The following is a 26,378-nucleotide window of genomic DNA, read 5'->3' on the forward strand; positions in this document are numbered from 1 at the left end:
ATGATTTCTGTTTCAGTTTCTATGTGTCCTCCTTTCCTTTCACTGTGCAGCAGCAGCATTCAATAACACAAATTCCTGCTATGAATGAAGCTGCACTGCAGTTACGGTCCAGTGATCACGTGTTGGTCCACTCATTACTGTTGTAATGTTACTGTTGTTGCACCATAGGGGCTGATGACGATGTGACAGCATTATATCTCAGGCCCTGTTCAGGCCTGCTGTTGAAATTTACCTTCAGTGAAGTGGTCAGCTCTAAACACAAACAGTTCAAGCCTGAGGCCACTTGTGATTGGATCTCACCTCCCAGCTTTACATGCAAATAAACAGACGTGAATGAGGGAGAACAAGGAAGTGAGAGAGAGACAGAGAGATATAGAAATGGGCAAGGAGGAGTTCAATAAATTACTGTGGGTTAGGGTTATAAAGTTAAGTTTAAAGGGATAGTTCAACATTTTGGCAAATTGGCCCATTGCCAATCCCTAAGGAGCCGCGAGCTGCTCAGAGCTACGCTAATGGGATTCCTTGGTTTCCCTCATCAAACTCATCAAATACACAATCAAACAACTCTCGTGGACAAGTTGTGACCTGCACATTCACCACGCTATGAGATAATAACGTTGTTTTCGAGGCAAATTCATGCAAAACCGCTGATGCGTGTTCCCATCGGAGGCAGTTTTTTGGCAAACATTGTCTGCATTTTCCTTGAAAACAATTGTGTCTCGTAACGTTCCGTTATTATCTCATAGTGTGATGAATGTGCAGGTCACAACTTGTCCACCAGAGTGTTTTTGGATTTGTTGGATTGTGTATTTGATGAGTTTGATGAGGAAAACCAAGAAATTCCATTAGCCTCCGTAGTGTAGCTCCGAGCAGCTTGCGGTTCTGCTCCGCCATTCTAAAAATAGCTTGCACCGACAATTAAAGGTGACGAACCTACTGCTAAACATTTATTATTATTATTATTATTTATTATGGCAATGGGCTGATTTGCTAAAATGTTGAACTATCCCTTTAATCTATTTGAAATAGTAGAGGACATCAGGAGAGTTGTTGCTCCTTCAGTGTGTTCAGGATGTGTTCACTCTGCTAAAAGAATGAGGCCCTGAGTGATCAGCTCTCTCGCTGCATCTTGGATTCATTCACTCCTCAACGTAGATCACTTGTGATCAGATCACCTGAGACAGATGTTAACACCTGGCCTGAATGGGGCCTCAGGGCATGTCTGCTTATTCATTGACCTGGCTCATTAGTCCCTGTGTCTGACAGCTTGTTTTACAAGTGATATCAACCTCTGGAAGGTCTACATCTATACAACCAGTGTGTGCTTGTACCTTAACAATAGCATTGGGTAGTGGTTGTGTCTCCTCCTCTGTTATGGCCACAAAACTGAATCCTCTGAACAGCTGGTGGGCGTTGGCGCTTGGAGGAACCCCTGGAGAGTCTGAGACAGACACGGGAACAGCTGTTAATCCTCACCGCTCAATCAAATGAGACTTCATTGAGAATGTAGTTCAGTGTTGAGTAAAGAGGAGGAGGAGGAGGAGGAGGAGGAGGAGGAGGAGGAGGAGGAGGAGGAGGAGGTGAAATGACAGTTGGGCACCTCTGGGTGTTTTAGCTGTGAACTCCGGATCAAAATAGAAAGTGTCATCAGGTCGTCCTGAAGCCGGCTTGAAAGGAGGAGGGATCTCTCTGCGGAAGAGTTTCTGTGGAGAGAGAAGAGCCAGGATGAAACAGAGTCAAGACAAAATAATGAAAGAAATATATTCAGTCCAGGTTTGTTTCTGTGTCTCTGAGTGAAAAACACTGACATTCCAGTCGATGGTGCTGAAGAACTGGTGTCTCTTGATCTCTTCTACTCCATCTGGTCCAGCTCCTGCAAAGAGACACACGAGCAGTGAGTCCAGAGCAGCACGCGACAGACCAGCAGGGGGCAGAGTGACTGCTCTGTACATCACAGCATCACTGTCTAACCCCCACAGACAAATACTGAGCCACTGTCAGAGCCCACTGCTTCCTGATGAATCCTTTAAAGAACACCTCATTTGATCTGTTTTATTGTTTTATCAAGAGACAGTTATTAAGAAACAGCATTTGTTTATTTCACCATTTTCAGCAGCAGATTTATCTGTCACTGTCTCAACATAATGTACTCAAAATAAAAAAGATTTTCGGATAACCCTGGTCTCCATTGAGAAGATACTGTTCAAGTTCACTGAACCTGAGTTACAGACAGTGACTATTCCGCCTGTAACTGGACCTTATGTGTGGAAAACACTTTGAAGCCACAGGTCTGAACCAAGTGTGTGTGAGCAGCTGCTGCAGTGATGTGGGGATCCTAAAATACTTAGCACAGATACAACCAGGTGGTCTAGGTTGTGGATTGACTAAAACAAACAGAAAGCACCACTAGCAAAATAAATAGTCCATCCACATTTGGTACTGTAGTGAGTCAAGGATGGATGGAAGATGGTGTGCGAGTTCTTCTAAACTCCTAAATGAGCCCCGGCAGGCTTTCGTGTGATTACGCTGGAAAGAGTGAGAGTGAAATCCACCTCCTCCTTGTTTTCTGCAGTGACTCAATAACAACAGTGTCCTGCTTTGTCTGGAGGAGGTGAGCAACTGTGTCTTAAGATGTGAGGCGCCTTCATTGATTCAATCAGGGAGCAAATGATGCACTTGGCTGCAGTTCAACACAAAGCAGTGATAAAACAGTGAGTTAGACCTAATCTGTTGGCAGGGTTGCGCTTGAAAAGGTTCCTGAGGAGACTCTGAGCTTCTGAACTCAAGAACTGTGGCATCCCCAGCTTGGCCCTGCGAAGACACAGAGAGACACAGAGAGGGGGGGGTGAGACTGAAGGCTGTGGGTTTATTACTGAGGAGCTGTCATCAAATGTCCATATTGCATATCCAAAATGAAAGTATCTGAAAGACTAGACGATAATATGTCTCACACACAGGAAACACAGTCAGCAGAGTACAGAGAGTCTGCTCAGCAGTTTCTACAGTCAGAGGCTGAGAGAGACGACAGAGGAAACAGGAGGGGTTAATATTTCCTCTCCTTTGTTTTTTTTCTCCCATTATCTCAAACATAATTAGACTTTCTCTCTTCTCTTCTTCCAAATCTTCTTTCCCCTCCTCTGTCCCCTCCCTCACTGTTCTAAATGGATACCAGCACACTCCCAGTCCAGCCCTCCTATCCCTCCTCTGCTCTGTCCATCCTCATCCTCCTCTCCCTCCTGAGAGCTGCACTTTATCTCCTCTATTATAAATCCTTCACTTCCGCCTGGGCTGATTCTGTGGAGGGAGGGGGGCTGTCAGTCTCTCTCTGATGTACAGTAAGCTGTAATAAAAGCTGTTAGGTGGCGACTATATCGGACTTTTCCGGCAGTGTGGAGCGTCTTACTTGAGGATCATGGTCATGGTCTCTTTCCGGTCTTTTCCCTGAAACGGCAGTGTTCCCGTCAGCATCTCAAACTGGAAGAAAGAGAAGAGAGCACCACCACAGTGAGATTCACATGTCTGACACTCAGCTGCTGCTGTAAACTCTGGAGGTTACAGGCTTAATGCAATAAAATATAAATAAATAAATACATGCATACAACAATATAATAATATTAATTTCAATGAAGAACTCCCAGTAAATAACTCTCAAGCTTTAAAGTACAATGTGCTTCTGTAGCTTTGTTACACATAAGCACACAGTGTAAAGATTGTATATTATTTTGGATACATTGGCATCACTGTAATCAACTGAGGTCATAGTGTCAATGATTTGTGGCCAAGTTCTATGTTAACTTTCCATATCTAGTCCAATATAGAGTGTGGAGTGTCCAGATGTGTTGTGTGACAGTGACTGTGTAGTGCCAACTATTGTAGCCTATACATCATTGTAAGATACATTATATAAAATACTCCAATAAATGGTCTGTAATTATTGGGCACAAATCAAGTTCATAACAGATGCTGGAAAAGTAAAATTGAATGAAATGGCTGAAACTCTTCTAATACCCTCTGAACTACAAGAGTGGATAAACATTATGGTTAAAACAGCTTCATATGCTCAACAAGATGAATAACAGGAATAAGATCAAGGCACCAGTCTGGGACTTGTTTTGGACTCACATCACATTGACTGATGAACCTACAGCTTGAAAACCTTTTCCTGAGTGTATCCAACATGTTGTATGTACAGTATATGCTCTCCAGCTATGTAAATGCATCAATATGTCCCCTATACATCATTTACGAATATGGTACTTTTATTTTCTTGTTTTGCTATGCCACTGATGCTACATGTAATGTGCCTAAGATGTCTCACAATGTAAAATGTTCTACTGTCAAACACCAGAGATAAAAGAAATAAAAACTTGAATTACAAAAAAAGAAACTCTTCTAATAACTGATTCATGGAGTGATTTTAAGCAAATATACTGAATAATCTTTAGTTCCAAGTTCTTCACTTTGAAGATTTGATGTTTTCCTTTTACTGTTTACAGTTTAAAGCAGATAAAACAACTGTCATCTTAATTGGAAATAAAATTAGTATTTGCAGCCCAATTTCCAATTTAAAAACAAATCAAACACTGATGTTTAAAAAGCTCAATCTCCAATTCTATTTCATTTTTTATTCCAAGTTTTTTTTTAAATATGCGGCGTGGAACAGGATCCAAAATGCAGACAGCATCAGAACTTCTCCACTGGGTTTCTTTAAGGCGTTACACCTTCACATTTCACTGACCCGACTATTTGAGGCCGAGTTAATTATCAAACTAACCCTAACCCACACAATTAGCAGGGAGCGTCATGACAACCCTTCCCTCCCTGCAGCCTGTGGGCCTGCAGTGTGACCAATGAGCGAGCAGCGTCCCCTCACCATGAGCACGCCGTACGACCACCAGTCGGCGCTGTGTGTGTGTCCTCGCCTGTTCACCACCTCAGGAGCCATGTACTCCACGGTGCCGCAGAAGGAGTAGGCTTTGTTCTCGTGGTCTATTGACTCTTTGCTGAGGCCAAAGTCTGAACACACACAAACCAGAGCGTTATCTTCATTTACAGCAGTGAAAATATGATATGCAAACAGACCTCAGTGATAAAGTGTGGCACGCAGCGGCTGAAATGAACAACTGAAGCAGACACACACCAGAGGAAACACAATCTTTGAAGTGTTACATTACGCACCGGTCAGCTTGATGTGTCCCTCCTCATCCAGCAGGATGCTGAAACGACAGAAATGCTTTTTGTATTCTGAAGGAAATGTCTGGAGGGGGAAAAATGCAGCATGACTCTGAGTCTCAGTGTGTGTGTGTGTGTGTGCCTACTTCTCAGGCTTGAGATCTCTATAAATGATGCCGAGGCTGTGAAGGTGATCGAGTGCCAGAGCGAGTTCAGCGAGGTAAAACTTCACATCCTCCTCTGTGAACATCACCTGCAACACAACACAAATTTATGTTATTGTTGCATTGAACGTCACAGCATACCACTGCTATTCAACATCAGCACCTCGGTGAACAAACAGTGCTGTATATTCATGTTAATGGACAGTGACATTGCTGTGGTATTGTGTGTTGCCTTACACAACATGCTCAGTCTTAGTTTGCAGAAAATGGAGCACCCACACAGTTATGTAGTGCAGCTTTAAATTAATCTGAGGTAAAAAAAAATAAAAAATAAAAATTAAAGCATCTTTTACAGGAAATGTGCGTACTGAATCTTTTTCTTGTTTGTACAAGTACAAGTTCAATCGTTTTCATACTTGTGTTGTGCTGAAACTCCTGTGAAGCGGAGTGTGTAACATTGACAGGATCCATCCTCACCTTTGTCAAACTGTGCTAACTAGTCTACACCAAATGTTCCCAACCTATGTGTTACCTCTGGGTACTGAAAGTGTGCTGAAAAATCATTGCATCAGGCAAAACAGCACAATGTTGATGAAATGTGTAATTAATTAACAAAATATATAGTGGGAAAAAATAATGGAAATTGTGCCTGTGTGCTGAAATATCCCATCCATGGTATAATATGGAGTATTAAAATGAAGAGCTGATTAGCAACAGGAAGTACTGCTGGTCACTGTGTGGTTTGGGGTTTGGATGTGGGCCATCAGCGTTTTTGTTCATGTTCAATGAACGATCGCTCATTAATATGTAGCGGAAAACAACACCAGCCACCACAGTGTTGCAGCGCTAATGTAAACCCTGGTTGGATAAGGATTCAAAACTGGATACGAAGATGAAATCTGACACATAGTTTGATAAAGTTATTGCTCTCTGTGGTTCTATATGGGCTGTGGCAATTTTCTTTTTTTAAATAATAGCTTGCAGCAATGTACTGAAAAAAAACAAACAAAAAAAACTATGAACTAGTTCATTTTTGGACCCGTGAACTTAGTTCATAATTTAGTTCATTTTAAAATTTGTGAACTGAACTTTGAACTAGTTCATGTAGAAAGTGGACTTTCCCAACACTGCCAGTCTACACCTCACTTCACCCGATTCCTTTTCTCCGTCTATTTCTTATGAGTCTGACTTCATACATTCTGATTAATTCTATCTCCTGCATGTTAGTTTTTTAATGCTCTCGAGCTGAAACAGGTGAAGCAGGTGTCACCTCCTTAGAGAGACGAGTGAAGAGATCTCCTCCTCTGAGAAAATCCAGGATCAAGTAGAGCTTCCCCTCCGTCTGAAACGCTGCAGGAAGGAAGGAAACAGAGGAAAGTGAATTTAGATAAGATCGGAGAAGTTCCCTGCCTGCTGAACGTTTCCACTGCCAGCTTTGTTGCTTGCTAAAAGAGGAGCAATGAGCTCTGATTGGCTGGAGCGGAGCTGGTGACTCATCAGGGAGGTCTGTTATTGTCTGACTCACCGTAGTGCAGTTTGACGATGAAGGGATGGTTGACCTCCACCAGGATGTCTCTCTCCATCTTAGTCCTGACCCGGTCACGCACTGAGTACACATAGAGAGAGAGAGGGAGAGAGAGAGAGAGTGGAAAACACATACATCAGCAGATAAAGCTCTTACTGAAAAGCCAAAATAAAACAGCCTCTCCCTTATTGAGTTTCTGTTTGGGCTGGAGAGGCGCCGAGATGGCAGCGACGACAAGCAGGATCACAGGGAGAAAAGCAGAAGAAACGCAACAAGAGAGAAAATAGGAAGAAAAGGGAAGGAAGGAAGAAACAAACAAACTGAGAAAGAGGAAAAAACACAAACAAAGAGGAAGTCAGAAAAGAGAGAAGAAGGAAACAGACGAGCTAAAGGAGCAGGTTGTATTTTTTTCACCAGCAGATGGTGCATGAGCTGAACATCATTCTCCTCCATCTTTAGCTCCTGTTATCTGTTCGGTTTCACGTTCACGTGCAAAATTCCATTTTGGGAGACGACGACTGAGCAAACCAAAAAACAGCTAAAACTCCAGATGACTTCATCTACTAAGACCCTCCGCTGACTGAAACTGTCCAACCCAAACTTTTTGTCATCATACACAGATTTACTACATTGCCTCTACTCAATTTGAAGTTTGATGATGAGCAGTGGGAATAAAGGAATAGAGGAATTAGTCACTACAATAGACTTTCCAGCACAGCAGCACTCAGATCAGCCTTATTACAGTGTATTCCTGTCTGTTTACAGCCAACAGGTTAATGTGATCTGTAACTTTGATTTTAACCTGCTGTTTCCAGACATCACACGTCATTAGGGCTGTCACAATCATGACCTTCTAGTTGACGATTTTATTGTGTTGATTGTATGCCACTATTATAGTATCAGCCTAAACATAGTTTAATGATACACTGTATGAAGAAGAGACATTTATTGGCATACAGATGAATGGAAATCATTTTAACGATTATGCAAGTCAAATAATTGTGATCAGTCGAGTATGTAATAATTGTGACAGGTCCTTAATCTTGTTTGTGGAAATGGTAAAGGAATATTCAGTCTTCTCTCGTTAGTATTTACAGTTGAGTTTGTTTTTCTCCAGTTTCTCTGTTTTTTTCCTCTCAATAATCATGAAGGGAAGTCAGACAGTTGGATTAGAGACAAACATTTAAAATAACATGTCACAGGAAGTGACGGCTCTGTACCTTTCAGTGTGGCTTTCTTCAGGACCTTCATGGCGTACAGCTGCCCAGCATCTGGCCCAGTGATCTTCCTCACCAGAAACACCTACACACACACAGTTACATGCATACATGCACAAAGTGAAAACCTAAGTCTCCAGCTGAAGCATTTAATTGATACGTGTGTGAAACAGTGTATAATTTACACATTGTTAAGTCAAAGTATAAATGGGAATCAAAGTGTGTGTAGCCTACTCGTTGGTGTTTTGTGTGTTTGAATTTTTTGGGAGGTTAGCCCTCCTTTTCTAGGTTATACTTGTGTAGACCAACAACACACACACACACACACACAGACACAGACACACACACACACAGCAGGAAGCTAATTGTTCATTCATAAAGATGATGATATAGAGCTAGAGTGTGAAGGGCCCTCAGCCTGCCATTTCCATGGCAACGGGCTCTCAAACACTGGCACAAGGGAAACACTCCAGGGATCTGAGTGGAAGTGAAGCCCACACTTAACGCTGAAGTACACACTCACACAAACAAACACACACACACACACACACACACACACAGATGGAGGTACCTTGCCGAAGGAGCCTTGTCCCAGGACTTTGCGCAGCTCGAACTGTCGAGGGTCGGCCTTCTCTGAGCCCTCCTTCACATGGTGGGTGATGCTGATCTCCTTGATTGGCACGTCATCCTGAAACACACACACACACACAAACCATCAGGATCAGGATAAAGTTGTCTTCTTTTGTTCCAAGTGTCGCTGGAGCTTTTTGCTCTTTTCAAGCACCATGACCATGATTAAAGGTATAGTATGTAGCAGAGGAGGCTGGTCCATTGAGGCAGAGGAGGTTGGTCCTCCTCTATTTTTGAGAGGCAAAAGGAAAATTTATTTTTTATTTAAGAAAGAGTAACTGGTTGAAATAAATCATTACCAAATCTCAGTATAATTTATAAAATATTATATATGTATTTTATCATAAAAAAAGTTTGTTTTTTGGAAGAAAATCCACTTAAAACGGCTCAACTGCGCCGCCAGCAGGCTCAGGAGACAGAGCAGGCTGTGTGAGGAGCAGGGAGCAGGAAGGTGGGGGCTCTACGGAGGTGGCAAGATTTTTACTTCCCTAACTGGCCTCGGGGCGGGATCTTCTTCCATTGACTCAATGCATTTAGGATGTCTTCATCCTGACCTGTGATTGGCTAAGACACGTAAAATGACGTCATGACGGAGGAGGCTCTTCTGTACCAATCAGCAATCAGAACACAAGATTGACAGCAGGTTGGTCCAATGACAGTTCTCCAACCCCCCTTGGTTACTGTTGCTATGTGCGCCAAACTTTCACTCCCAGCCGTGCTGCTTATGCTGCTCCTAGCACAAGAAATACGGAGTTTTCAGAGATATTGGCATCGATTTGAAAGGAAATATCAGCAGATTTCTGGATAAACTGTTAGGAGATATCAGAGAGAAGCAGTCAGAGAGATTGTTAATAGTTTTCAGTTACGTGACCTGGGCAGCTGGAGGGTAAACAAAGACACGACCGGACTTTTTTTTTTTTTCTCCGCCATCAGCTCAGGTAAAAGCATAGCTATATCTAAGAGGTAAAAGCCAAATATGTATGTAATTTGAGTGGAACACTTTGTTTTGTTATTAATAATTACAGATTTTCATGGTTTTTGTTTTTCCTTTTTAAATCAGAGGGTGTAAATCCCCACTGTGGCATTTACAGGTGTTGAACACTGGCCTGCTTTTTTTTTTTTTTACATCCCACATCCAAGATCATGGCTCTGTCTTTTTCATTAGGCCTGTGTTAATCTGAAAACAGTAAGATTTAATAAAATTATGTTGTTTTTAAGAAATCTTGTAAGACATTGTTTTACTGTTTAATTTTCATTGAATATAATAAAGTAGGGAGAAGTAGTGCTATAAAATAAAATGAGGCCGTGGACTGGTGTTCCTCCTGTCCTCCCTAATTTTTTCAGTCACCAGCCGCCACTGGTATGTAGGAATTCCCCCCATCTAGCGGTGCGGTTGCATTCACGTTAAATCAGGCAGAAGTCAGACAGACAACAGACGCTGCATGTAACAGGATAAACAAGCGTCTATGTAAACAAGTGGTCCGCCAGCACGAGGCAAAACAATACAGGCCTGACAATATGTTGTCATGGTGATGTCGTATTGTTTACCTGACCCACGTTTTACCGTCTTTCTCTCGTCAAGTAAAATGACATCCGGTTGGTTTGCCGACGGACGTCTGCCTGACTGCACCTGAATGCAACACCAGTGCCTCCGTCCTTCCTCACACTACACAGTGGTGACAGTTTTAACAGGCCGAGCCCACAGCTCCGCTGAGTTTCTATGGTTACCTACGGTCACGCTGCCACTCAACGTAAAAAATGGCGATGCAACATGGCCGCCTCGGTTCGGTGCGTCGGCCACTTATGTATTTGTAACGACTTGTAACAACTCATTCTAAGGTACGAGAAAGCTTTCATTTGTATGCGGGTGTGATTCGACCACGGACACAGTCCAACTACCAACCCTGTCCAGAGGAGGTTCACCCACTGACACCCAGGTTGCCATTGAACACAAGGTGAATACAAGGAACTCAGTCCACGGAGCGCCTCAATCAACCAGAATGCATTGCAGTTGCTGAGCCCTAAGACAGGTTTTCACAGAAGAAGCGGTTACACTGAATCTCCTCCACATTCAAACACAAGTGATGAAGCAATGCGGCTAATTCAGACATGGTGTGTGTCTTCTAAAGGCCTGCTGGGAAATGTAGTGCATCAAGGAGCCGGTTATATCCAAAGGTAAAGTACAACAACGTTGACCGTGTCAGAAACTGGATTTTTCCAACTCATCCAGACTTCTTCACATCTCAGTGACTCACACAACAGGTTGAACAGGGTTCCCAAATGTTCGTCATCCACACAGCGGGAATCTACAACACACACACACACAGTTGTCATGGAGCCACCCCCGATACCTGGTTCCCGCTGAAGCTGAGTGACTAATGACACCATACTGTGCATGTGTGTGTGCAATCAGAGACACCACAGCTCCTTCTGCCGTTAACCCTCTCTGAAGCTTCCTGTTGATGCTCCACATAACCATGGAACGGAGCAGCCGGTGAACAGGTAAACAGGAGAACAGGTAAACACATCCATACTGCATTCGACCCGTCAGCGTCCTCTCCCTGCCTCCCCTTCATCCTCTCTATCCTCTTCCTCAGTCCCTCTCCTCCCTCTCCTCGTACCTGCAGTTCCCAGGTGTTGGCTGCTGGGTGTCCAAGTGTATTATGGGTCCTGTAGTCCCGACTGCGGCTGAGCTTCTGCGGCGTTAACATGCTCCTGTGCGTTGACGGTGAGGCGACAGGATGGAGCCAGCGCTGGCTTCTGCTCATCCTCTCTCTCTCTCTCCCTCAGAGAGATCTTTCCCTCCCTCCCTCCTTTCCTCCCTCGTTCCCTCCTACTTTCTCACTTTTTCTATCTTTATTTGAACCGTTCTCACCTCTCCTTCTCCATCTTTCTTATTCTCTCACTCCCCTGTCTCGTGAGAACAGGTTGTAGACTGGAGAGGGAGAGTGTAGCCAGATGTGCAGTAGTACATCTCATCTCACTCAATGGAAAGTAAAAGTCTTGAATATAAAATTAAAGTTACAGGTACATACATATTATTAGAATATAATTAGTTAAAAATCCTAATAAAAGCTCTTATGAAGCTTGTGCAAACATATTGTGCGCTTTTTTGTGAATTGATTTTTAGATAAAACTCACTGTTAGACCTATCTTTTATTTTCTTTATTGATTCATTTGCCTGTCACACGTAATGAACTAATTGTTGGTTTGTCTGATCTCCTTTGGTGTCTTCAAAAATCCCAGAATATTCAGTTCACCATCAGAGAGATTTAAACAATTGATCAATTCTCAGACTCCCTGCAGATAAACCAATGAATCATGTCAGGTCTGATACTGCGCACAGCTCCACTCTCAGCCACACAAGGACACACAAACATGCAATTAACACTGCATGTCATCAAGTGTGGAGCATCACATCGCCGTATGTAAATGAGACTCGTCCTCCAGACGGAGACGACCGAAGACCGCGTCTCTGAACGGAGCTCAGCGACACAAACAGCTGATAAACGCACAAAAGCAGAGTTCAGACGCTGCTGCCAAAAGAGACGGAGAAATGTTTGAAAAGCTGCATAGTTTAAGACTGTTGACATTTTAAGTGTGTGTGTGTGTGTCTGTCTATGTGTGTGTGTGTGTGTGTGTGTGAGTCAGAACACAGATGGAGGATCAGAGCTGAAGCGACAGGATGCTCATGTAGCACCTCTTAATCACAGGATTAAAACTGCAAACCCTGCACCTGTGATCTGAACACACACGTGTACACACACAAAAATGACACGTCTACACACCTGCCCCCTCCCCCCCCCCTCCCCCATCCAGACACACACTCTACCTCTTTCCACCTGTTATCATCCCCGTTTATTTCCATCCAAATTGTGCGATGGTGAAACTCACCAAGAGAAAACAGACGCGCGCGCGCACACACACACCCTCCGATTCACTCTTCTGTTGACTTATTAGAGTGTATTTCTGTCACACACACTCATGCAAAGCAGTGAACACAATGTCCACACATGCAAAGGGCGCAATGAATCCAGTCTTTGAGAACTGTGAAATCACTGCTAGTCAGTGGGAGATGTAGTCCACTCTATCACAGTCAGTACTGCAGTCAGTGGTGCAGCAGCAGCAGCAGCAGCAGCAGCTGTCACATCAAACTCATTCACAGAAAGGTAGGCCACCTGTCAGGAGAGGATTCATGTCCGTGATGGCTTGGAAAAAACTAGTTAGAGAGGCTGTTTCCATTGTCAAGAATAAACCACAGGAGGTGGAGCTTCATCCTCTCCACAGTGGTCCAGGTGTGCATCCAGCGTGGGCCATTTGGATCGTACCCTACATTTCCTCTCTGATAACATTGAAAATGAAAAATTTCTTTAAAAGGAATAAACCTTAAAACTCAATGTCTTTGCCTAAGAAAATGACAATATCCACAATTGCCTGACAACTGGGCAGACTCAAGGTGCTGGTGAAGATTTCCTTATATAATCACTACTGGACAGTGACTATGAGCTCAAATGATCCGCTTTAGTAAACTTAGATATATAAGATAAAATAAATATATAAAATAGACCACACACTGTGTTGATCACAGGAGAAAAAACTATCAGAGCAACTCCTCCTCTGTCAGTCGTGTGTGAACCTGTCAGAGTTCACTGGTTAAAGATGAGGCAGAAGATTGTTCAGAGACCATGATCTGATCCGAGGCCAGTGTTTGAATTGAGACATTTTGAAATTCCTCTAGTTTTAAATATCACAACCACCAAGCTTCAACAAAAGAAAAAAGAAAACAGCACTTTAGTGATTGTTTCACAGTCAGTTCAGTCAGCAGCTTGGTTCAGACTCATGTGTTTGTGTAACTGTGGAACAACACAACAGTAACAAACTAAAATGCACTGTTAAATACTAAGCACAGCTTTCTAGTCATTTATTTGAGGGAGAAAAGTGACTGAACAATTTCCACTTGTATCAGAGCAGAGTGTGACCTGGAGGATCTGTACTCCGTCTCCAGTGATGGAGCTGAGGACTTTGTCCACCTCTGGACATAATCAAATCAACAGCTGCTAAATTAGTCTCAGATAGTCAGAGCTGTGTCCTCAGAGGTGTCAGTGCAGCAGAGGATGGTCTCCTGCACCTGCTCTCATTCTGCTGCACTGGAAAGAACACTCTGCCTTGTTGAAATTCTTCAAACCAATCTCCATCATCTGACCTCAGGATGCAGCGACGGTGCACAACACTGATGGAACATTTTCATAGGCCAGTGGACTGTCAGTGCCTGCAAAGTAAACGTCTCGAAAATCAGCAGAGGTGTCGACTGTGTGACTGCACGATGCAAATCTTAAGAACAACTTGTCATGTTGAGTGGAGGCTGCAGCTCTGAGGTTGTTGTTGTGTGTTGTAGTGTGAGCAGAGATGGAGGAGAATGCCCAGTGGCAGGATTATCCCCACAGCTCAGCCTCCATCCGGAGAGTCAGACGACTGCTACATTAATTATGAGCTGCATTGGTTTTGTCAACTAGAGCTGCAACAGTCCATCCATCCATCCATCCATCCATCCATCCGTTTCTGTGCCACTTCTCCTTACATGGTGGAAGGGACTGGACCCGATCGATCCCAGTTGACATTTGGCAAAGCCTGGTTACACCCTGTACAGGTGGCCTGTCACAGGTCAGCGACACAAACAACCTCACACTCACATTCACACACATGGGCATTTTGTCACCATCTTTGGACTGTGGGAGGAAGTCGGGCACCAACACAGACAGGACCCATACTGATACAGATTAAAAGGAAACATATAACTGATATTAGAACCGATATTCATTTGCAGTAAAAATTTAAATTTTGGTGTCAACATTTCAAATACCACACCTTGGATTAGACTGGATAAAGTATACTTTGTGTTTGCTTTTTATACTGTGGAAATATGTGATAAAAAGACCTTCAATTTATGGAGAATAACACAAATCAGAGCCAATGAAGCGTGGTTTCAAATAATTTCATTTTATACATTATCAGTGAAAAAACAAACAGCCAATGCAGATTATCATAAAAATGTTGAATATCGGCCGATATTATCAACCATGCAGTCATTATTTTCTACTATTTTTATTTTTGTCGTCTCTTTTTCACCGGTATCTCTTCTCTCTGTTTCTAGCAGAACACTCTGTTGATTTTACTGTTTCAGACAAATATCATACGGAGATGTTCTATTGTTTTTTTTTTACCTTGACATGTTTCAACCGGTCACTGCAGTCTTCACCAACCGATAGTAAAAGCATTGGTAACAGAAGACAAAATGAACCTATTCAAGCTAGAGCAGCAGCTGAGTTTGTGTTTGTGAGGTGGAGGCGTGGAGGTCTAGAGCTAAAACATCAGGTGAGTCTGGTCACTTTTCCAGCTATCCTAATCTTTTAAAAATCAATCTTTAAAATTGTACGACATAAGACATGTGGCCCTCTCCTCCTGGTACCGTCTCTGACAGCTCCACTACACAAAAAGCAGCGGACTCCCTCAGACGCGGCGTGGTGAGCAGGTTCCCAGAGAGCCGTCAGTAGCACAGCTGGAGCGCACGCAGCACAGCAGCCCTGCAACACTTCACATCATCTGTCCACCATCACATCTAATTAAAGAGGTCTCCTGAGTGGAGTGAATCAGTGTGATGTTGTTATAGCGATCTGCGCACAGCAACAACAGACCTTAGCCAACAGACAGTCAGTCCGATTAAATTAACGTTTTTAACCTTTGGACCTCTGGACGGGGAAATCGACACAAGTGGGTGTGTGAGTGTCTGGCTGCAGGGCCGGATCATTTTCTTATTAAGCCCAGTGAAGACTCGGAGTGTGTGGTGGGGGCCGCTGCTCCGGAGCTCAGGGTCATGATGCCGCTGTGAAGGTTGGAGGGGTTTGTGATCACTGCTGAGTCAACTCTCTCTGCAGCTGCTCTTTTATACAAAACTCTAACTTTCACTCAGACACTGGATGTGACGGGACAAGAGAAAGAAAGACGTGTAAATATTTCATCTCTCTCCAGCTGAACAGAGCCGATGACATTCTCTACAACTGTGCTACAGCTGTGCACTCTTGAGCTTGTTTACTTTAAACCACAGAGGTTTATACTTTTCATTACTGGACTGATGTGTTGACATAAAAGTGAGATATTGCAATAGCACAGACAGAATTAGCTCCACAGCAACAATAATTGCCATTATTGATTTATTTGTTGATTATTTTTTATGGAGAAAAGAAACTGATCCTTATTTTGCAACAGCAGTTTTCCTGATGGTTTTGTTGTTGTCAATCAGTCAAATCAGTCTCTTTAACTATAATACACTGAAATAAACACTGTAGGTGTCATGTGCTTTACATGGAGAGAAAAAGTCTAAAATATTTGATATATTCATGTTTTTGGTAACTGGTATTTGTCACAATCAACCGGTTCTTGCTGTGTTCAACAGTGCATACTGTATTTGAAGCTGATGTTAGGACACGTCAGTGTTAGAGGATGAGGGAAGTGGTAACATGACCCCCCTCCCCCACACACCCCTCACTGCCCTTAAACACACACACCCAACACAACACAACACATAAACACAAATGTTTGCAGAACGTTTCCATGACTTTTTTTTTGCTATTGATGGATTTTAAACTTGCTGGTTTCAAAATAAACCAAACTGTGTCTGTGTGTCATCAGGGTTTCTGAAGCAGCACCACCACATCAGCTGATTTCACCAACAACTAACAACACTTCAGCTACTTGTGGCTGGAGATCCCCTCTGTGTCACTTCACTACATTCTCCAGCAGTGTGTCGGTTAGATCTCCAAAAACATTCATCAGATCTGAGGTGACAGGAAGCTTAAACAAAACAGTCACATCAAAGATCCAACGCAAACAGCTTCATCCAGACAATGTTTTAGACACAAGAAGACCACGACTTCAAATCTATTCACCTGTCTATATTACATTACATTAGATTATATCTGTTCTAACCAAATAAACAGGACAAAGGCTGCACAACATCCAGGTTGATGAAGCCACATCAGCAGCAGGACCAGGCTGTCCCTGTCAGACAGCTGACAACTTCTCAATCTATTCAGAACTACGTTTTCCAGTATTTAGTTGCACGCGTACAGGACACACTAACATGATATGTTAGCCCCGGCCTCACCTCGTCCTGAACCTAACCACCTGTTGAGGTGTTTAGGGTCTGTCGCCCGGCGCTTTGTAACACGATTTCAAGCTGTCATGCTTTCATGTATATGTCTGGCGGTGTAGCGGTATGTTAAAGGCTGGGGGGGGGGGGGGGGGGTATATCCTGGAGTCCAGTGACCGGTGGAAGTGCAGAAAAACAACATCAGTACATACGTCCTGTTCATTGTGGGTCAGCACCTCAGACCACTTCAACAGATCTAAATCAGCTGATATAGTCCGACCAGAAGACATGAAAGAGGTCACATGCTGCAGCACGTGCACATCTGATCTGACAGTGTAAGGACTTGACCTTTGACACATGCACGGACAAACTGACCCTCAGAGACTCAGGCAGGACTCAGGATTACTCACAGCCAGACTGGGGTGTGCTGGTCCACAGCAGCCTAACACCGTCTCCCTGTTCTTCCCGTTGAGCAGCCACGGCTCGCCGTCGAAGCTCCGGCTGGGCTGGCGGCGGCCGGCGAGCAGCAGGAGGCGTCGGAGCGACTTGAGCCGATCCCTGAGCGCCCTGACCAGGCCAGCGACGCCGCGCGCGCACGCCGGCTTGGCCTCGGCCTCGGCCCTGGTCCAGTGTGTCATCATGAAGTGGACTGAGAGGACCGGAGGCAGCGAGAGGTTTGGACCGGTCGGTGGCAAACAAGTGGATATGTGAGTGAGTGTGAGGGGATACCCGGAGGAAGAGGAGGAGGGGGGACGGGGGGGCAGATCCAAATTGGGATGGGGAGCGGGATCCCCCACCCGGCCCCTCCCCCCTCCTTCTCCTCTGACATGCAGCTGTAACCTTCCACCCAGTGTTTCCATCAGGTGTCCTGGAGATCCCCGTCTGCTGCCCACTCACATAACTCACTGACCAATGACCGACTACCACGACAACACACACACACACATACACACATACAAACACACACACACACACACACACGCCTCATTCATTTATATCTCTTTAATTAGCATGTCGAGTCAGCATTCGACATGCTAATTAAAGAGATATAAATGAACGAGGCGGCCCAATCTGTCAACTAAATGTGTGAGAAATTATTTACTTCATTTAAAAATCTGATCCATTCATTAATTCCCTTTCATTCTCTGTTCTCAGATCAGCCTGGGAGCCACAGAGTTTAATGTTGACACAAAGATAAAATGATCAGTGAATATAATCACACACCAAACAGAAACACAGACAGTCCTGTTAGTTTTCTGATAACTCTCTGTGAATAATAACAAAATATCAACACACGCAATGCACACACACACTCTTAAACTACTAAACAGTGGAAAATGTGTGTGTGTGTGTGTGTGTGTGTGTGTGTGTGTGTGTGTGTGTGTGTGTGTGTGAGAGTTAATGAACAACTTTGCACAGTTTCAGAGCCTTGCAGAGGGATTGTGCAATAAAACTAACGATAGAACAGAGAAGTGCAACAGAATAAGAGCAATAAAATTATCTGTGCAATAAAATGTATGACAGAACAGGGGAGTGCAATAGTGCAAAGGGAGAGAGTGTGTATGTGTGTGTGGTTGGAGGATGGAAAGACTGTGGATCTCTGGTGCTTCTGTCATGTTTCTATGATTGTATTCTCCCACAGGAGACAATAAAAAGTAACTAAACTAAACTAACTACTGCATTATAATCAACACTATATCAGCTATATCAACACATGATAACATGATTTGTAGCAAATGATAGTTACACATAACCCATGTGTAAGTATTGTCTACAGTAATGGGTGCAGTGAGACATTTATTAATTGTATTAAACAATATATTGGACTATTAATATATTTCAAAAGGGCATAAATAATAAAAATCAGATCAAAATCACATGTAAAAAACTGAAAACTGAGAATTCTTCAGTTTATGTTGAAAACACTAGTTGCTGACTATTTTCCTGTTCATTGATAAATCAATGTATCTCATTGGAACAGTCACTTGTTCAGTATAATAAACAAAGATAAAACTGACTGAATGTTCATCTCCCTTTTTGCATCAACCGCACACACAGAAACAGACACACACACACACATTCAGAACGACAGAGACATTAACCCGACCAACACAAGCTGACCCGCAGGCGACAGTGACGCAAATCAATTATCCCCAAGACCCACCGACCAGGACGGCGGAACACACTCCAACACACTCCAACACACTCCAACACACTCGAGCACAGACACAATGTGGACACAGACGCCCAAAATCCTCCACCTGTCACTTCCCCCACAACCAATACACAAACACAATGTACACAATGCTGGTGCGGACCGTCGACAGGATGCGTGACATTTCTTGGATTACCTCCACCTGTTGTCGCCTTCCCTGACACTGCACTGGTTTCCACACACACACACACACACACCAGTGGACGGAAAGCAGAGTGGACTGAGCACCTGCAGCGTTCTGAAACGTATTCAAGCTCAACATGTTGCTTCTACGTCTCTTCAGCATCAGTGTTTTATTCAGATCAACAGAACGATGATCAGATTGTGTTATGTCTTATTAATGTCCTGCATCTGTCAGAAAGGCTGCTTGGCTGTGTTGTTGCTTTGTGGATCCTGTGGATGTTTTGCTGTATGAATGTTTCTCATTTGCTGTTTCCTGTTAGTCTGCATGTGCAGCGCCTTGAAAAAGCTTACGTTGTTGTTGCTGCTGTCTTCATGGTTTCCTCCGTCTACCACTGTCACTGAACATCTCACCAGAGGAACAGCTGAAGATTCATGTCTGACACTAGTACATTTATAGAGAAGCTGATTAATGTGACATAGATGCATTAATTCATTTCAAGGGATAGTTCAACATTTTGGCAAATTCTCCTATTGCCATAATAGCAGTAGGTTCATTCCCTTTAATTATCGGTGCATGTTGTTTTGAGATCTGCAGGGCAGAGACGTGAGCTGCTCAGTGAACACAATGGAGGTGCACGTCCCCTGTCCCTTAGTATCTCATAGCGTGGTGAATGTGCAGGTCACAACAAATCCACAAGAGAGTTTTGGAGTTGTTGGATTGTGTCTTTAAAGAGTTTTGAGGGGCAGGGGACCTGTACCATTCACTGAGCAGCTCACGTCTCTGCCCCGCAGATCTCAAAACAACATGCACCGATAGTTAAAGGTAATGAACCTACTGCTATGACTATAGGGATTATGGTAATAGGTGAATTTGCTGAATGTTGAACTATCCCCTTAAGTTTGTTCAGTTATGAAAAGCCACTGTGTTCAATGTGCTCAGCAGCAAACAGCTGGAGACGTAGAGAAGCACTCGGCCAGATGTTTCCATCTGGAGCCGGTGGAGACCAAACACAGAGCTTTACTAGGTGACACATACGTGACTCTCAGTGAAATAATAAATAGAGGTGTCTGCTAACACATCAGTGTCTCACACATCTGTGTGTGTCAGCATGTTGTGGAGCTGTTCTCAAAAATCCTCACCCAAAAAGACCAGGAAATCAACTGTTGCAGCTTTTAGTGAGGGCAGACACCAAAAATATTCACTGCTTTATGCTACATGTGTTGTGTTTCAGACAAACCAGAAAAACTGTTGGTTTGTGTCTGTGTGAACAGCTATAGTTCTATTTCTCATCCCTCACCGTTTCTCTGTTCAACCTTCACCCAGACGTCTTCTTGTAAAGTGATATCAGTGCTGGGCATGAGACGGACTCACTTAGCCCTGACTGAGGTTACTGCAATAATGGATGGCAAGTGAGAGTGTGTGAGTGTGTGTGAGAGACAGAGGGAGGGGAAATGAGTGAAAAGTGACGCCACATTTCCAGCTTCACTTGCATAGCCCTTATTAACTCTGCTCATAAATATAGATGCAAGTGGGACTTTGGTAATAACACCAACCAGATTGTTCTAATGTATTTTTATCCCTGCTGTGTGTGTGTGTGTGTGTGTGTGTGTGTGCTCATAATCCTGCTGATTATCATCATGAATGTATGATGTGGATATCCCGACAGTCACCTGCAGCACCGACTCCTTGATTAAACGAGCTGAGACCGACTGAGGAGCTGTTTACTGATGCACAACGAGGGTTTGTAATAAATACATTTCACTTGCAGAACTTAATGAAATCATTGACAGAATCTATTTACTGCTGGAGAGGATTAGTTTAATAATAATAATCATGTTTCCCTGAAGTGGGGCAGACTCCAAACTTCCCCCATGTTCAGAGCTCAGACTGAGAGATTACACTGGAAATGAAAAGCATTAAATATGAAAAGTCAATTGTCACCATTCATTGTGGGGACTTGGGACTCTATTCTTATATTAAATTTAATTCTGCACAGAACATTATTTTTGGGGTTTGGCAATGAGAACTTCACAAAAAAGTACAACCACTAACTAGAAAATGCATTTCCTGAAGGAAATACGGGTGAATGCTGAAAGCTGGAAGCTGAATGAGCTGAATAAATTGTTGAAACTATGCTGAACTAAGTTAAGAAACTGCTGAAGAAATCTTGAAGAGATGAAATAATATATGAAGAGTATGAAATGGTTTGAAATTACTTGAATTGTTGAAGATCAGTATGAAGAAATTGAAAGTCTGAAGTCTACTCAGATTTACTTAAAACTGACAGTTTGAAAACATTTTTGAACCATTACTAATGTAGATTAAACAATATCTGAATAGTAAAAGTAGAAGATGAAAGATGGAGGATGTATGAAATGGGTGGTAATTACTTGAATTAGTGAAGAATAGTATGAATGAATTGAAGGTTAAAGTGCACTCAGATTTATTTAAAACAGTTTGAAAACATTTTTTGAACCATTACTAATATAGATGAAACAATATCTGAAGTGTAAAAGTAGAATAATATAGAAGTAGGGCAGAATAACTAAAAAATAACTACAACATCTGAAGGGTAAAAGTAAAACATGTTAATAAAACGTTTGAGGAAAATGTAGAAATCCTGCATATTTATAGTTTAACAGTTGAATGGTTGAAATCTGAAATAGGTGAGAAAATATTAAAAAGAAAAACTTATAAGAAGGATGTCGAATTTGTATGAAATGTTTGGAAAATTGCTTGAATTTTTGAAGATTAGTATGAAAAAATTAACATTTAAGTCTTCTCAAATAAATAAATAGATTATTAACAGCTTGAAAGCATGAACAAATATGTATAAAGATGTAAGTAAGAGAAATAGATTATTAGAGATGTTTAAAAATTCCCATCAAAGATATGAACTAATTTGGAGGCTGATTATGAGCTGTAAGCCTGTGTGTGTGTGTGTGTGTGTGTGTGTGTGTGTGTGTGTGTGTGTGTGTGTGTGTGTATGTGTGTGTGTGTGTGTGTGTGTGTGTCTCTGTCCGTCTGTCTGTCTGTCTGTCTGTCTGTCTGTCTGTCTGTCTGTCTGTGTCTGTGTGTCTCTCTCTCTGTGTCTGCACCACACAGAGCAGAGCAGTGAGATTTGAGCTCTGTGCAGCTCCCGAACAACAGCCTCTGAAAAGAGAACCGTACCTCTTACCAGAATGTGGTGATGACTATCGGGGCAAGGAGACCTTCCTGAGCGAGCCAATGTGCATTAAATGTTTGTAGGGCAAAAACTTTTCTCACAGTCGCAAGAAATATAAGGAGGTCATTTCTGCTTTTCTCAGAAAATCTGCTCCTACTTTTCAATGGGAGTCAATGAGAGGAAGAGAGGGAACTGGCTGCACTTAGAGGCTCCGAGTTTAAATTCTGTTAGTCTCTCTGCGTTTTCGAGCACACTGTGAGACACAGCACAAGTTTGTCTACCAAAGTGAGGGAAATTATGTGTCCAGAGTGAAATTTGTGGCCGTGGCGACAGGATAGAGAGCAAAGTGTCAGAGGATTTTTAGACCCTCTGTCACTCTAGCTGATGTCATCACCACTCTAGCTCTGAACATTCCGTGCCATTGACTTGCATGTTAAATTTGAATTTTGTCAAAAAATGATCATGAACAGTTGAAGGGTACTGATCAATAATGGTAGAAGATATGAAAAAGTTGAATGTACCATGAATACTTGAATGTTTTGTGAACGTTTTAAAAGTTGAATGAAGTCTGTAGGTGAAAGTATGTTGAAGCAGTTGAAGTTCAAAGAAGGAGAAGATTTGAACAGTTTGAAGACCGTTTCAATGTATTTCTATGGGAAAAAATGTTCAATAAAGTTTGAATATTTTGAAAAGTATGAATGATATGAAAAAGTTGAATACATGCTGTAATCTCCTGAAGAAGCCGCACGTTTTGATATATGAATTGTTTGAATAGTAGAAAGTATGAAGAAGTAGTTAAGGACCGTAAAAGGGAAGAAGAACCCAGAATAATAATATTAACTAGAAAATGCATTTCCTGAAGGAAATACGGGTGAATGCTGGAAGCTGGAAGCTGAATGAGCTGAATAAATTGTTGAAACTATGATGAATTAAGTTAAGAAACTGCTGAAGAAATATTGAAGAGATGAAACAATATATGAAGAGTATGAAATGGTTTGAAATTACTTGAATTGTTGACGATCAGTATGGAGAAATTGAAAGTCTGAAGTCTACTCAGAAAGTATGAAGTCTACTCAGATTTACTTAAAACTGACAGTTTGAAAACACTTTTGAACCATTACTAATGTAGATTAAACAATATCTGAAGAGTAAAAGTAGAAGATGAAAGATGGAGGATGTATGAAATGGGTGGTAATTACTTGAATTAGTGAAGAATAGTATGAATGAATTGAAAGGTTAAAGTGCACTCAGATTTATTAAAACAGTTTGAAAACATTTTTTGAACCATTACTAATATAGATGAAACAATATCTGAAGTGTAAAAGTAGAATAATATACAATCCGTTAAAGGGCAGAATAATTAAAAAATAACTACAACATCTGAAGGGTAAAAGTTAAACATGTTAATAAAAAGTTTGAGGAAAATGTAGAAATCCTGCATATTTATAGTTTAACAGTTGAATGGTTGAAATCTGAAATAGGTGAGAAAATATTAAAAAGAATAACTTATAAGAAGGATGTCGAATTTGTATGAAATGTTTGGAAAATTACTTGAATTTTTGAAGATTAGTATAAAAAAATTAACATTTAAGTTATTTAAGGGAAAATGTAAAAATCCTGGCTTTGTAATAGGTAATAGGTGATTTCAACTTAAATTGTTGAAGATTAGTATGAATAAATTGAAAGGCTGAAGTCTCCTCGTATATAAAACTGACAGCTTGAAAACATTGTTGAACCATTACTAATATAGATTAAACAATATCTGCAGAGTAAATGTAGAATAATGTAGAAGTAGTTAACTAATAATAACTATCTGAAGGGTAAAAGTAAAACATGTTAATAAAAAGTTTGAGGAAAATGTAGAAATCCTGCGTATTTATAGTTTAACAGTTTAAGGCTTGAAATCTGAAATAGGTGACTTCAATTTGAATTGTAATAGATAATAGCTGATTTCAACTTCAATTGTTGAAGATTAGTATGAAGACATTTAAAGTCTGAAGTCTACTCATATATTTAAAACTGACAGCTTGAAAACATTGTTGAACCATTACTAATATATATGAAACAAAATCTGAAGAGTAAAAGTAGAAGATGGAGGATGTATGAAATGAGTGGAAATTACTTGAATTGTTGAAGAATAGTATGAAGGAATTGAAAAGCTTGAGTCTACTCAGATAAGTTTAAGTAAAACTGACAGCTTGAAAAGAGGGTTGCCCTGTCGGTCTCTACTGTCAAGTGGGGGAGACCTGAAAGCTGAAGTAACAAATGAAAATAGATTAAAATCCCGATCAGCTGATCATTCACATGTTGTCCTCATCCAAATAAGCTATCTCAACCCCCCCATCTTACCTGCTCCTCCCTGGCTATATTACTGCTGTTGCTGCCACTTTCTGCTGCTGTCACCACTGCTCTGCTGCCTTTCCTGCTGCTACTGCTGGCATCTTGTTGCTATTGCTCCTGCTGCCCATTGAGCTTTTGCAAACCCACCAGTGTGTGTGTTTGTGTGTGTGGGATGTGTTAAATTGATAAACTGAAGTCTGAAATATTTCTCAAAACTGACAGCTGTAAAAACATTGTTGAGGCATTATTAATATAGATGAAGCATGTGAGAGGTAAAAAGTAGAACATGTGAGCAGGAGGTTGAATTATATGACTTGGTGGAAAAACACCTGAATTGTTTAACAAAAGTGTAAAAGATGTGTTTAAAGGTCTAAAACCAGTAGAAATAGATTTCACTGATGTAATTGTTCAAACACAATACCTTTCTTCAGTAATGTGGAATGTATCAACAAAAAGTACTAGGTAAACATAATATAAGAATGACTGTCCTTGGGATAGTTAGAATCTGTCTTTATTACAGCACTTGCAGGAAAGGAGGTTCATTTGTGCAATGCATTTCTAAAAAACGTTGTCTCCAAGTGCTTGACACAGCAGCATTACAACACTCTGCCCTTAGACCCTCACATCGACTGAGGAAAAACTCCCAAGAAAACCCTTAACAGGGGAAAAAAAACGGGAGGAACCTCAGGGTGAGCAACAGAGGAGGGATCCCTCACCCAGGACGGGCAGACGTGTGATAGATGTTGTGACGGCCAAGAATAAAACCTTATGGGCTCAACAGTATATATCACATGGGCACAGTCCTGACTGCAGTGGCCCATGTTCAAATTTGACTTGGCCATTTGCTGCTTGCTGCACAGATTGGATGGTGTTGTCATGTGTGGTCAATGACAGCACGATGGCTTGGTGGTTCTGAGCTGTGTGTCCATGCAGCAGTGCACCTCATCACTTGCCAGATGATCAACAGAAGAATGAGGGAGGTGAACCTGACAAGACAAAATAGAAAAATGTTTTGGAAAGTGAAGACCAAGACATAAATCACATGTTCAACACTTCCTTCCTAACTGATTATCATTTACCTTAAGTAAACACCTGCCAGAGAATCATCAGCCTGTCACCCTCAGTGCTCCGTCACACAGATCACAAGGTCCAGAAAGCTGTCCAGCCCTGTCGGTCTCTACTGTCAAGTGGGGGAGACCTGGAAGGAGAAGGCAGTGGACATGATATTGTTGTAAACCTACATTGTCAACAGTGTCATCCAAATTTTTTAATGACAAAACAACAAAGCGGTACCTTTGGCTCTGTTGTGAGCAGGCATAGAAGCTGGCAGCAGGATGACTTGTGTATGTGCGGTCCAGCAGTGAGGGCTCTGCAGACTGACGGTTTTGATGATGCTGTTGTTTCTGGTCAGACGTGGCTGGATGATGATGAGGTGGAAGTAGGTGCTCCTGATAAAAGAGAAGAGAAAGATGTTGTACGTTTTTGTGGCATAAAACATATGCAGAACTTGTAGCCTATAAATCACATACTGTCTGTCATACCTTCAGCAACCAGCAGCACCACGACAGTCTCATTCTCTTCAGCGAAGAACAACCAGGGCAGGCAGGAAGACGAACTCTGTGGAACCCAGTTGTGGTGGATCCACTGTTGACAGGATGATGCTGCAGTGCCTGGGCAAT

At 42.1% G+C, this 26,378-nt stretch overlaps 1 protein-coding gene across 1 annotated transcript in view; it reads right to left on the minus strand.

The window, feature by feature from the left end:
- Positions 1-26,378, minus strand: part of rps6ka3b (ribosomal protein S6 kinase, polypeptide 3b) — a 74,983-nt gene that overhangs the window by 8,182 nt on the left and 40,423 nt on the right. Inside the window, exons 3-14 of the mRNA XM_083995860.1 lie at positions 8,650-8,766; positions 8,082-8,163; positions 6,862-6,942; positions 6,607-6,686; positions 5,319-5,425; positions 5,179-5,216; positions 4,874-5,016; positions 3,404-3,474; positions 2,723-2,811; positions 1,809-1,873; positions 1,601-1,703; positions 1,332-1,441 (exon numbers count right to left, since the gene is read on the minus strand). Coding sequence (XP_083851986.1) covers positions 1,332-1,441; positions 1,601-1,703; positions 1,809-1,873; positions 2,723-2,811; positions 3,404-3,474; positions 4,874-5,016; positions 5,179-5,216; positions 5,319-5,425; positions 6,607-6,686; positions 6,862-6,942; positions 8,082-8,163; positions 8,650-8,766 — 1,086 coding nt within the window. The remainder of the gene's footprint in view (positions 1-1,331; positions 1,442-1,600; positions 1,704-1,808; positions 1,874-2,722; positions 2,812-3,403; positions 3,475-4,873; positions 5,017-5,178; positions 5,217-5,318; positions 5,426-6,606; positions 6,687-6,861; positions 6,943-8,081; positions 8,164-8,649; positions 8,767-26,378) is intronic.

Source organism: Trachurus trachurus (genome assembly GCF_905171665.1).
Source record: "Trachurus trachurus genome assembly, chromosome: 20".
NCBI lineage: Eukaryota > Metazoa > Chordata > Actinopteri > Carangiformes > Carangidae > Trachurus > Trachurus trachurus.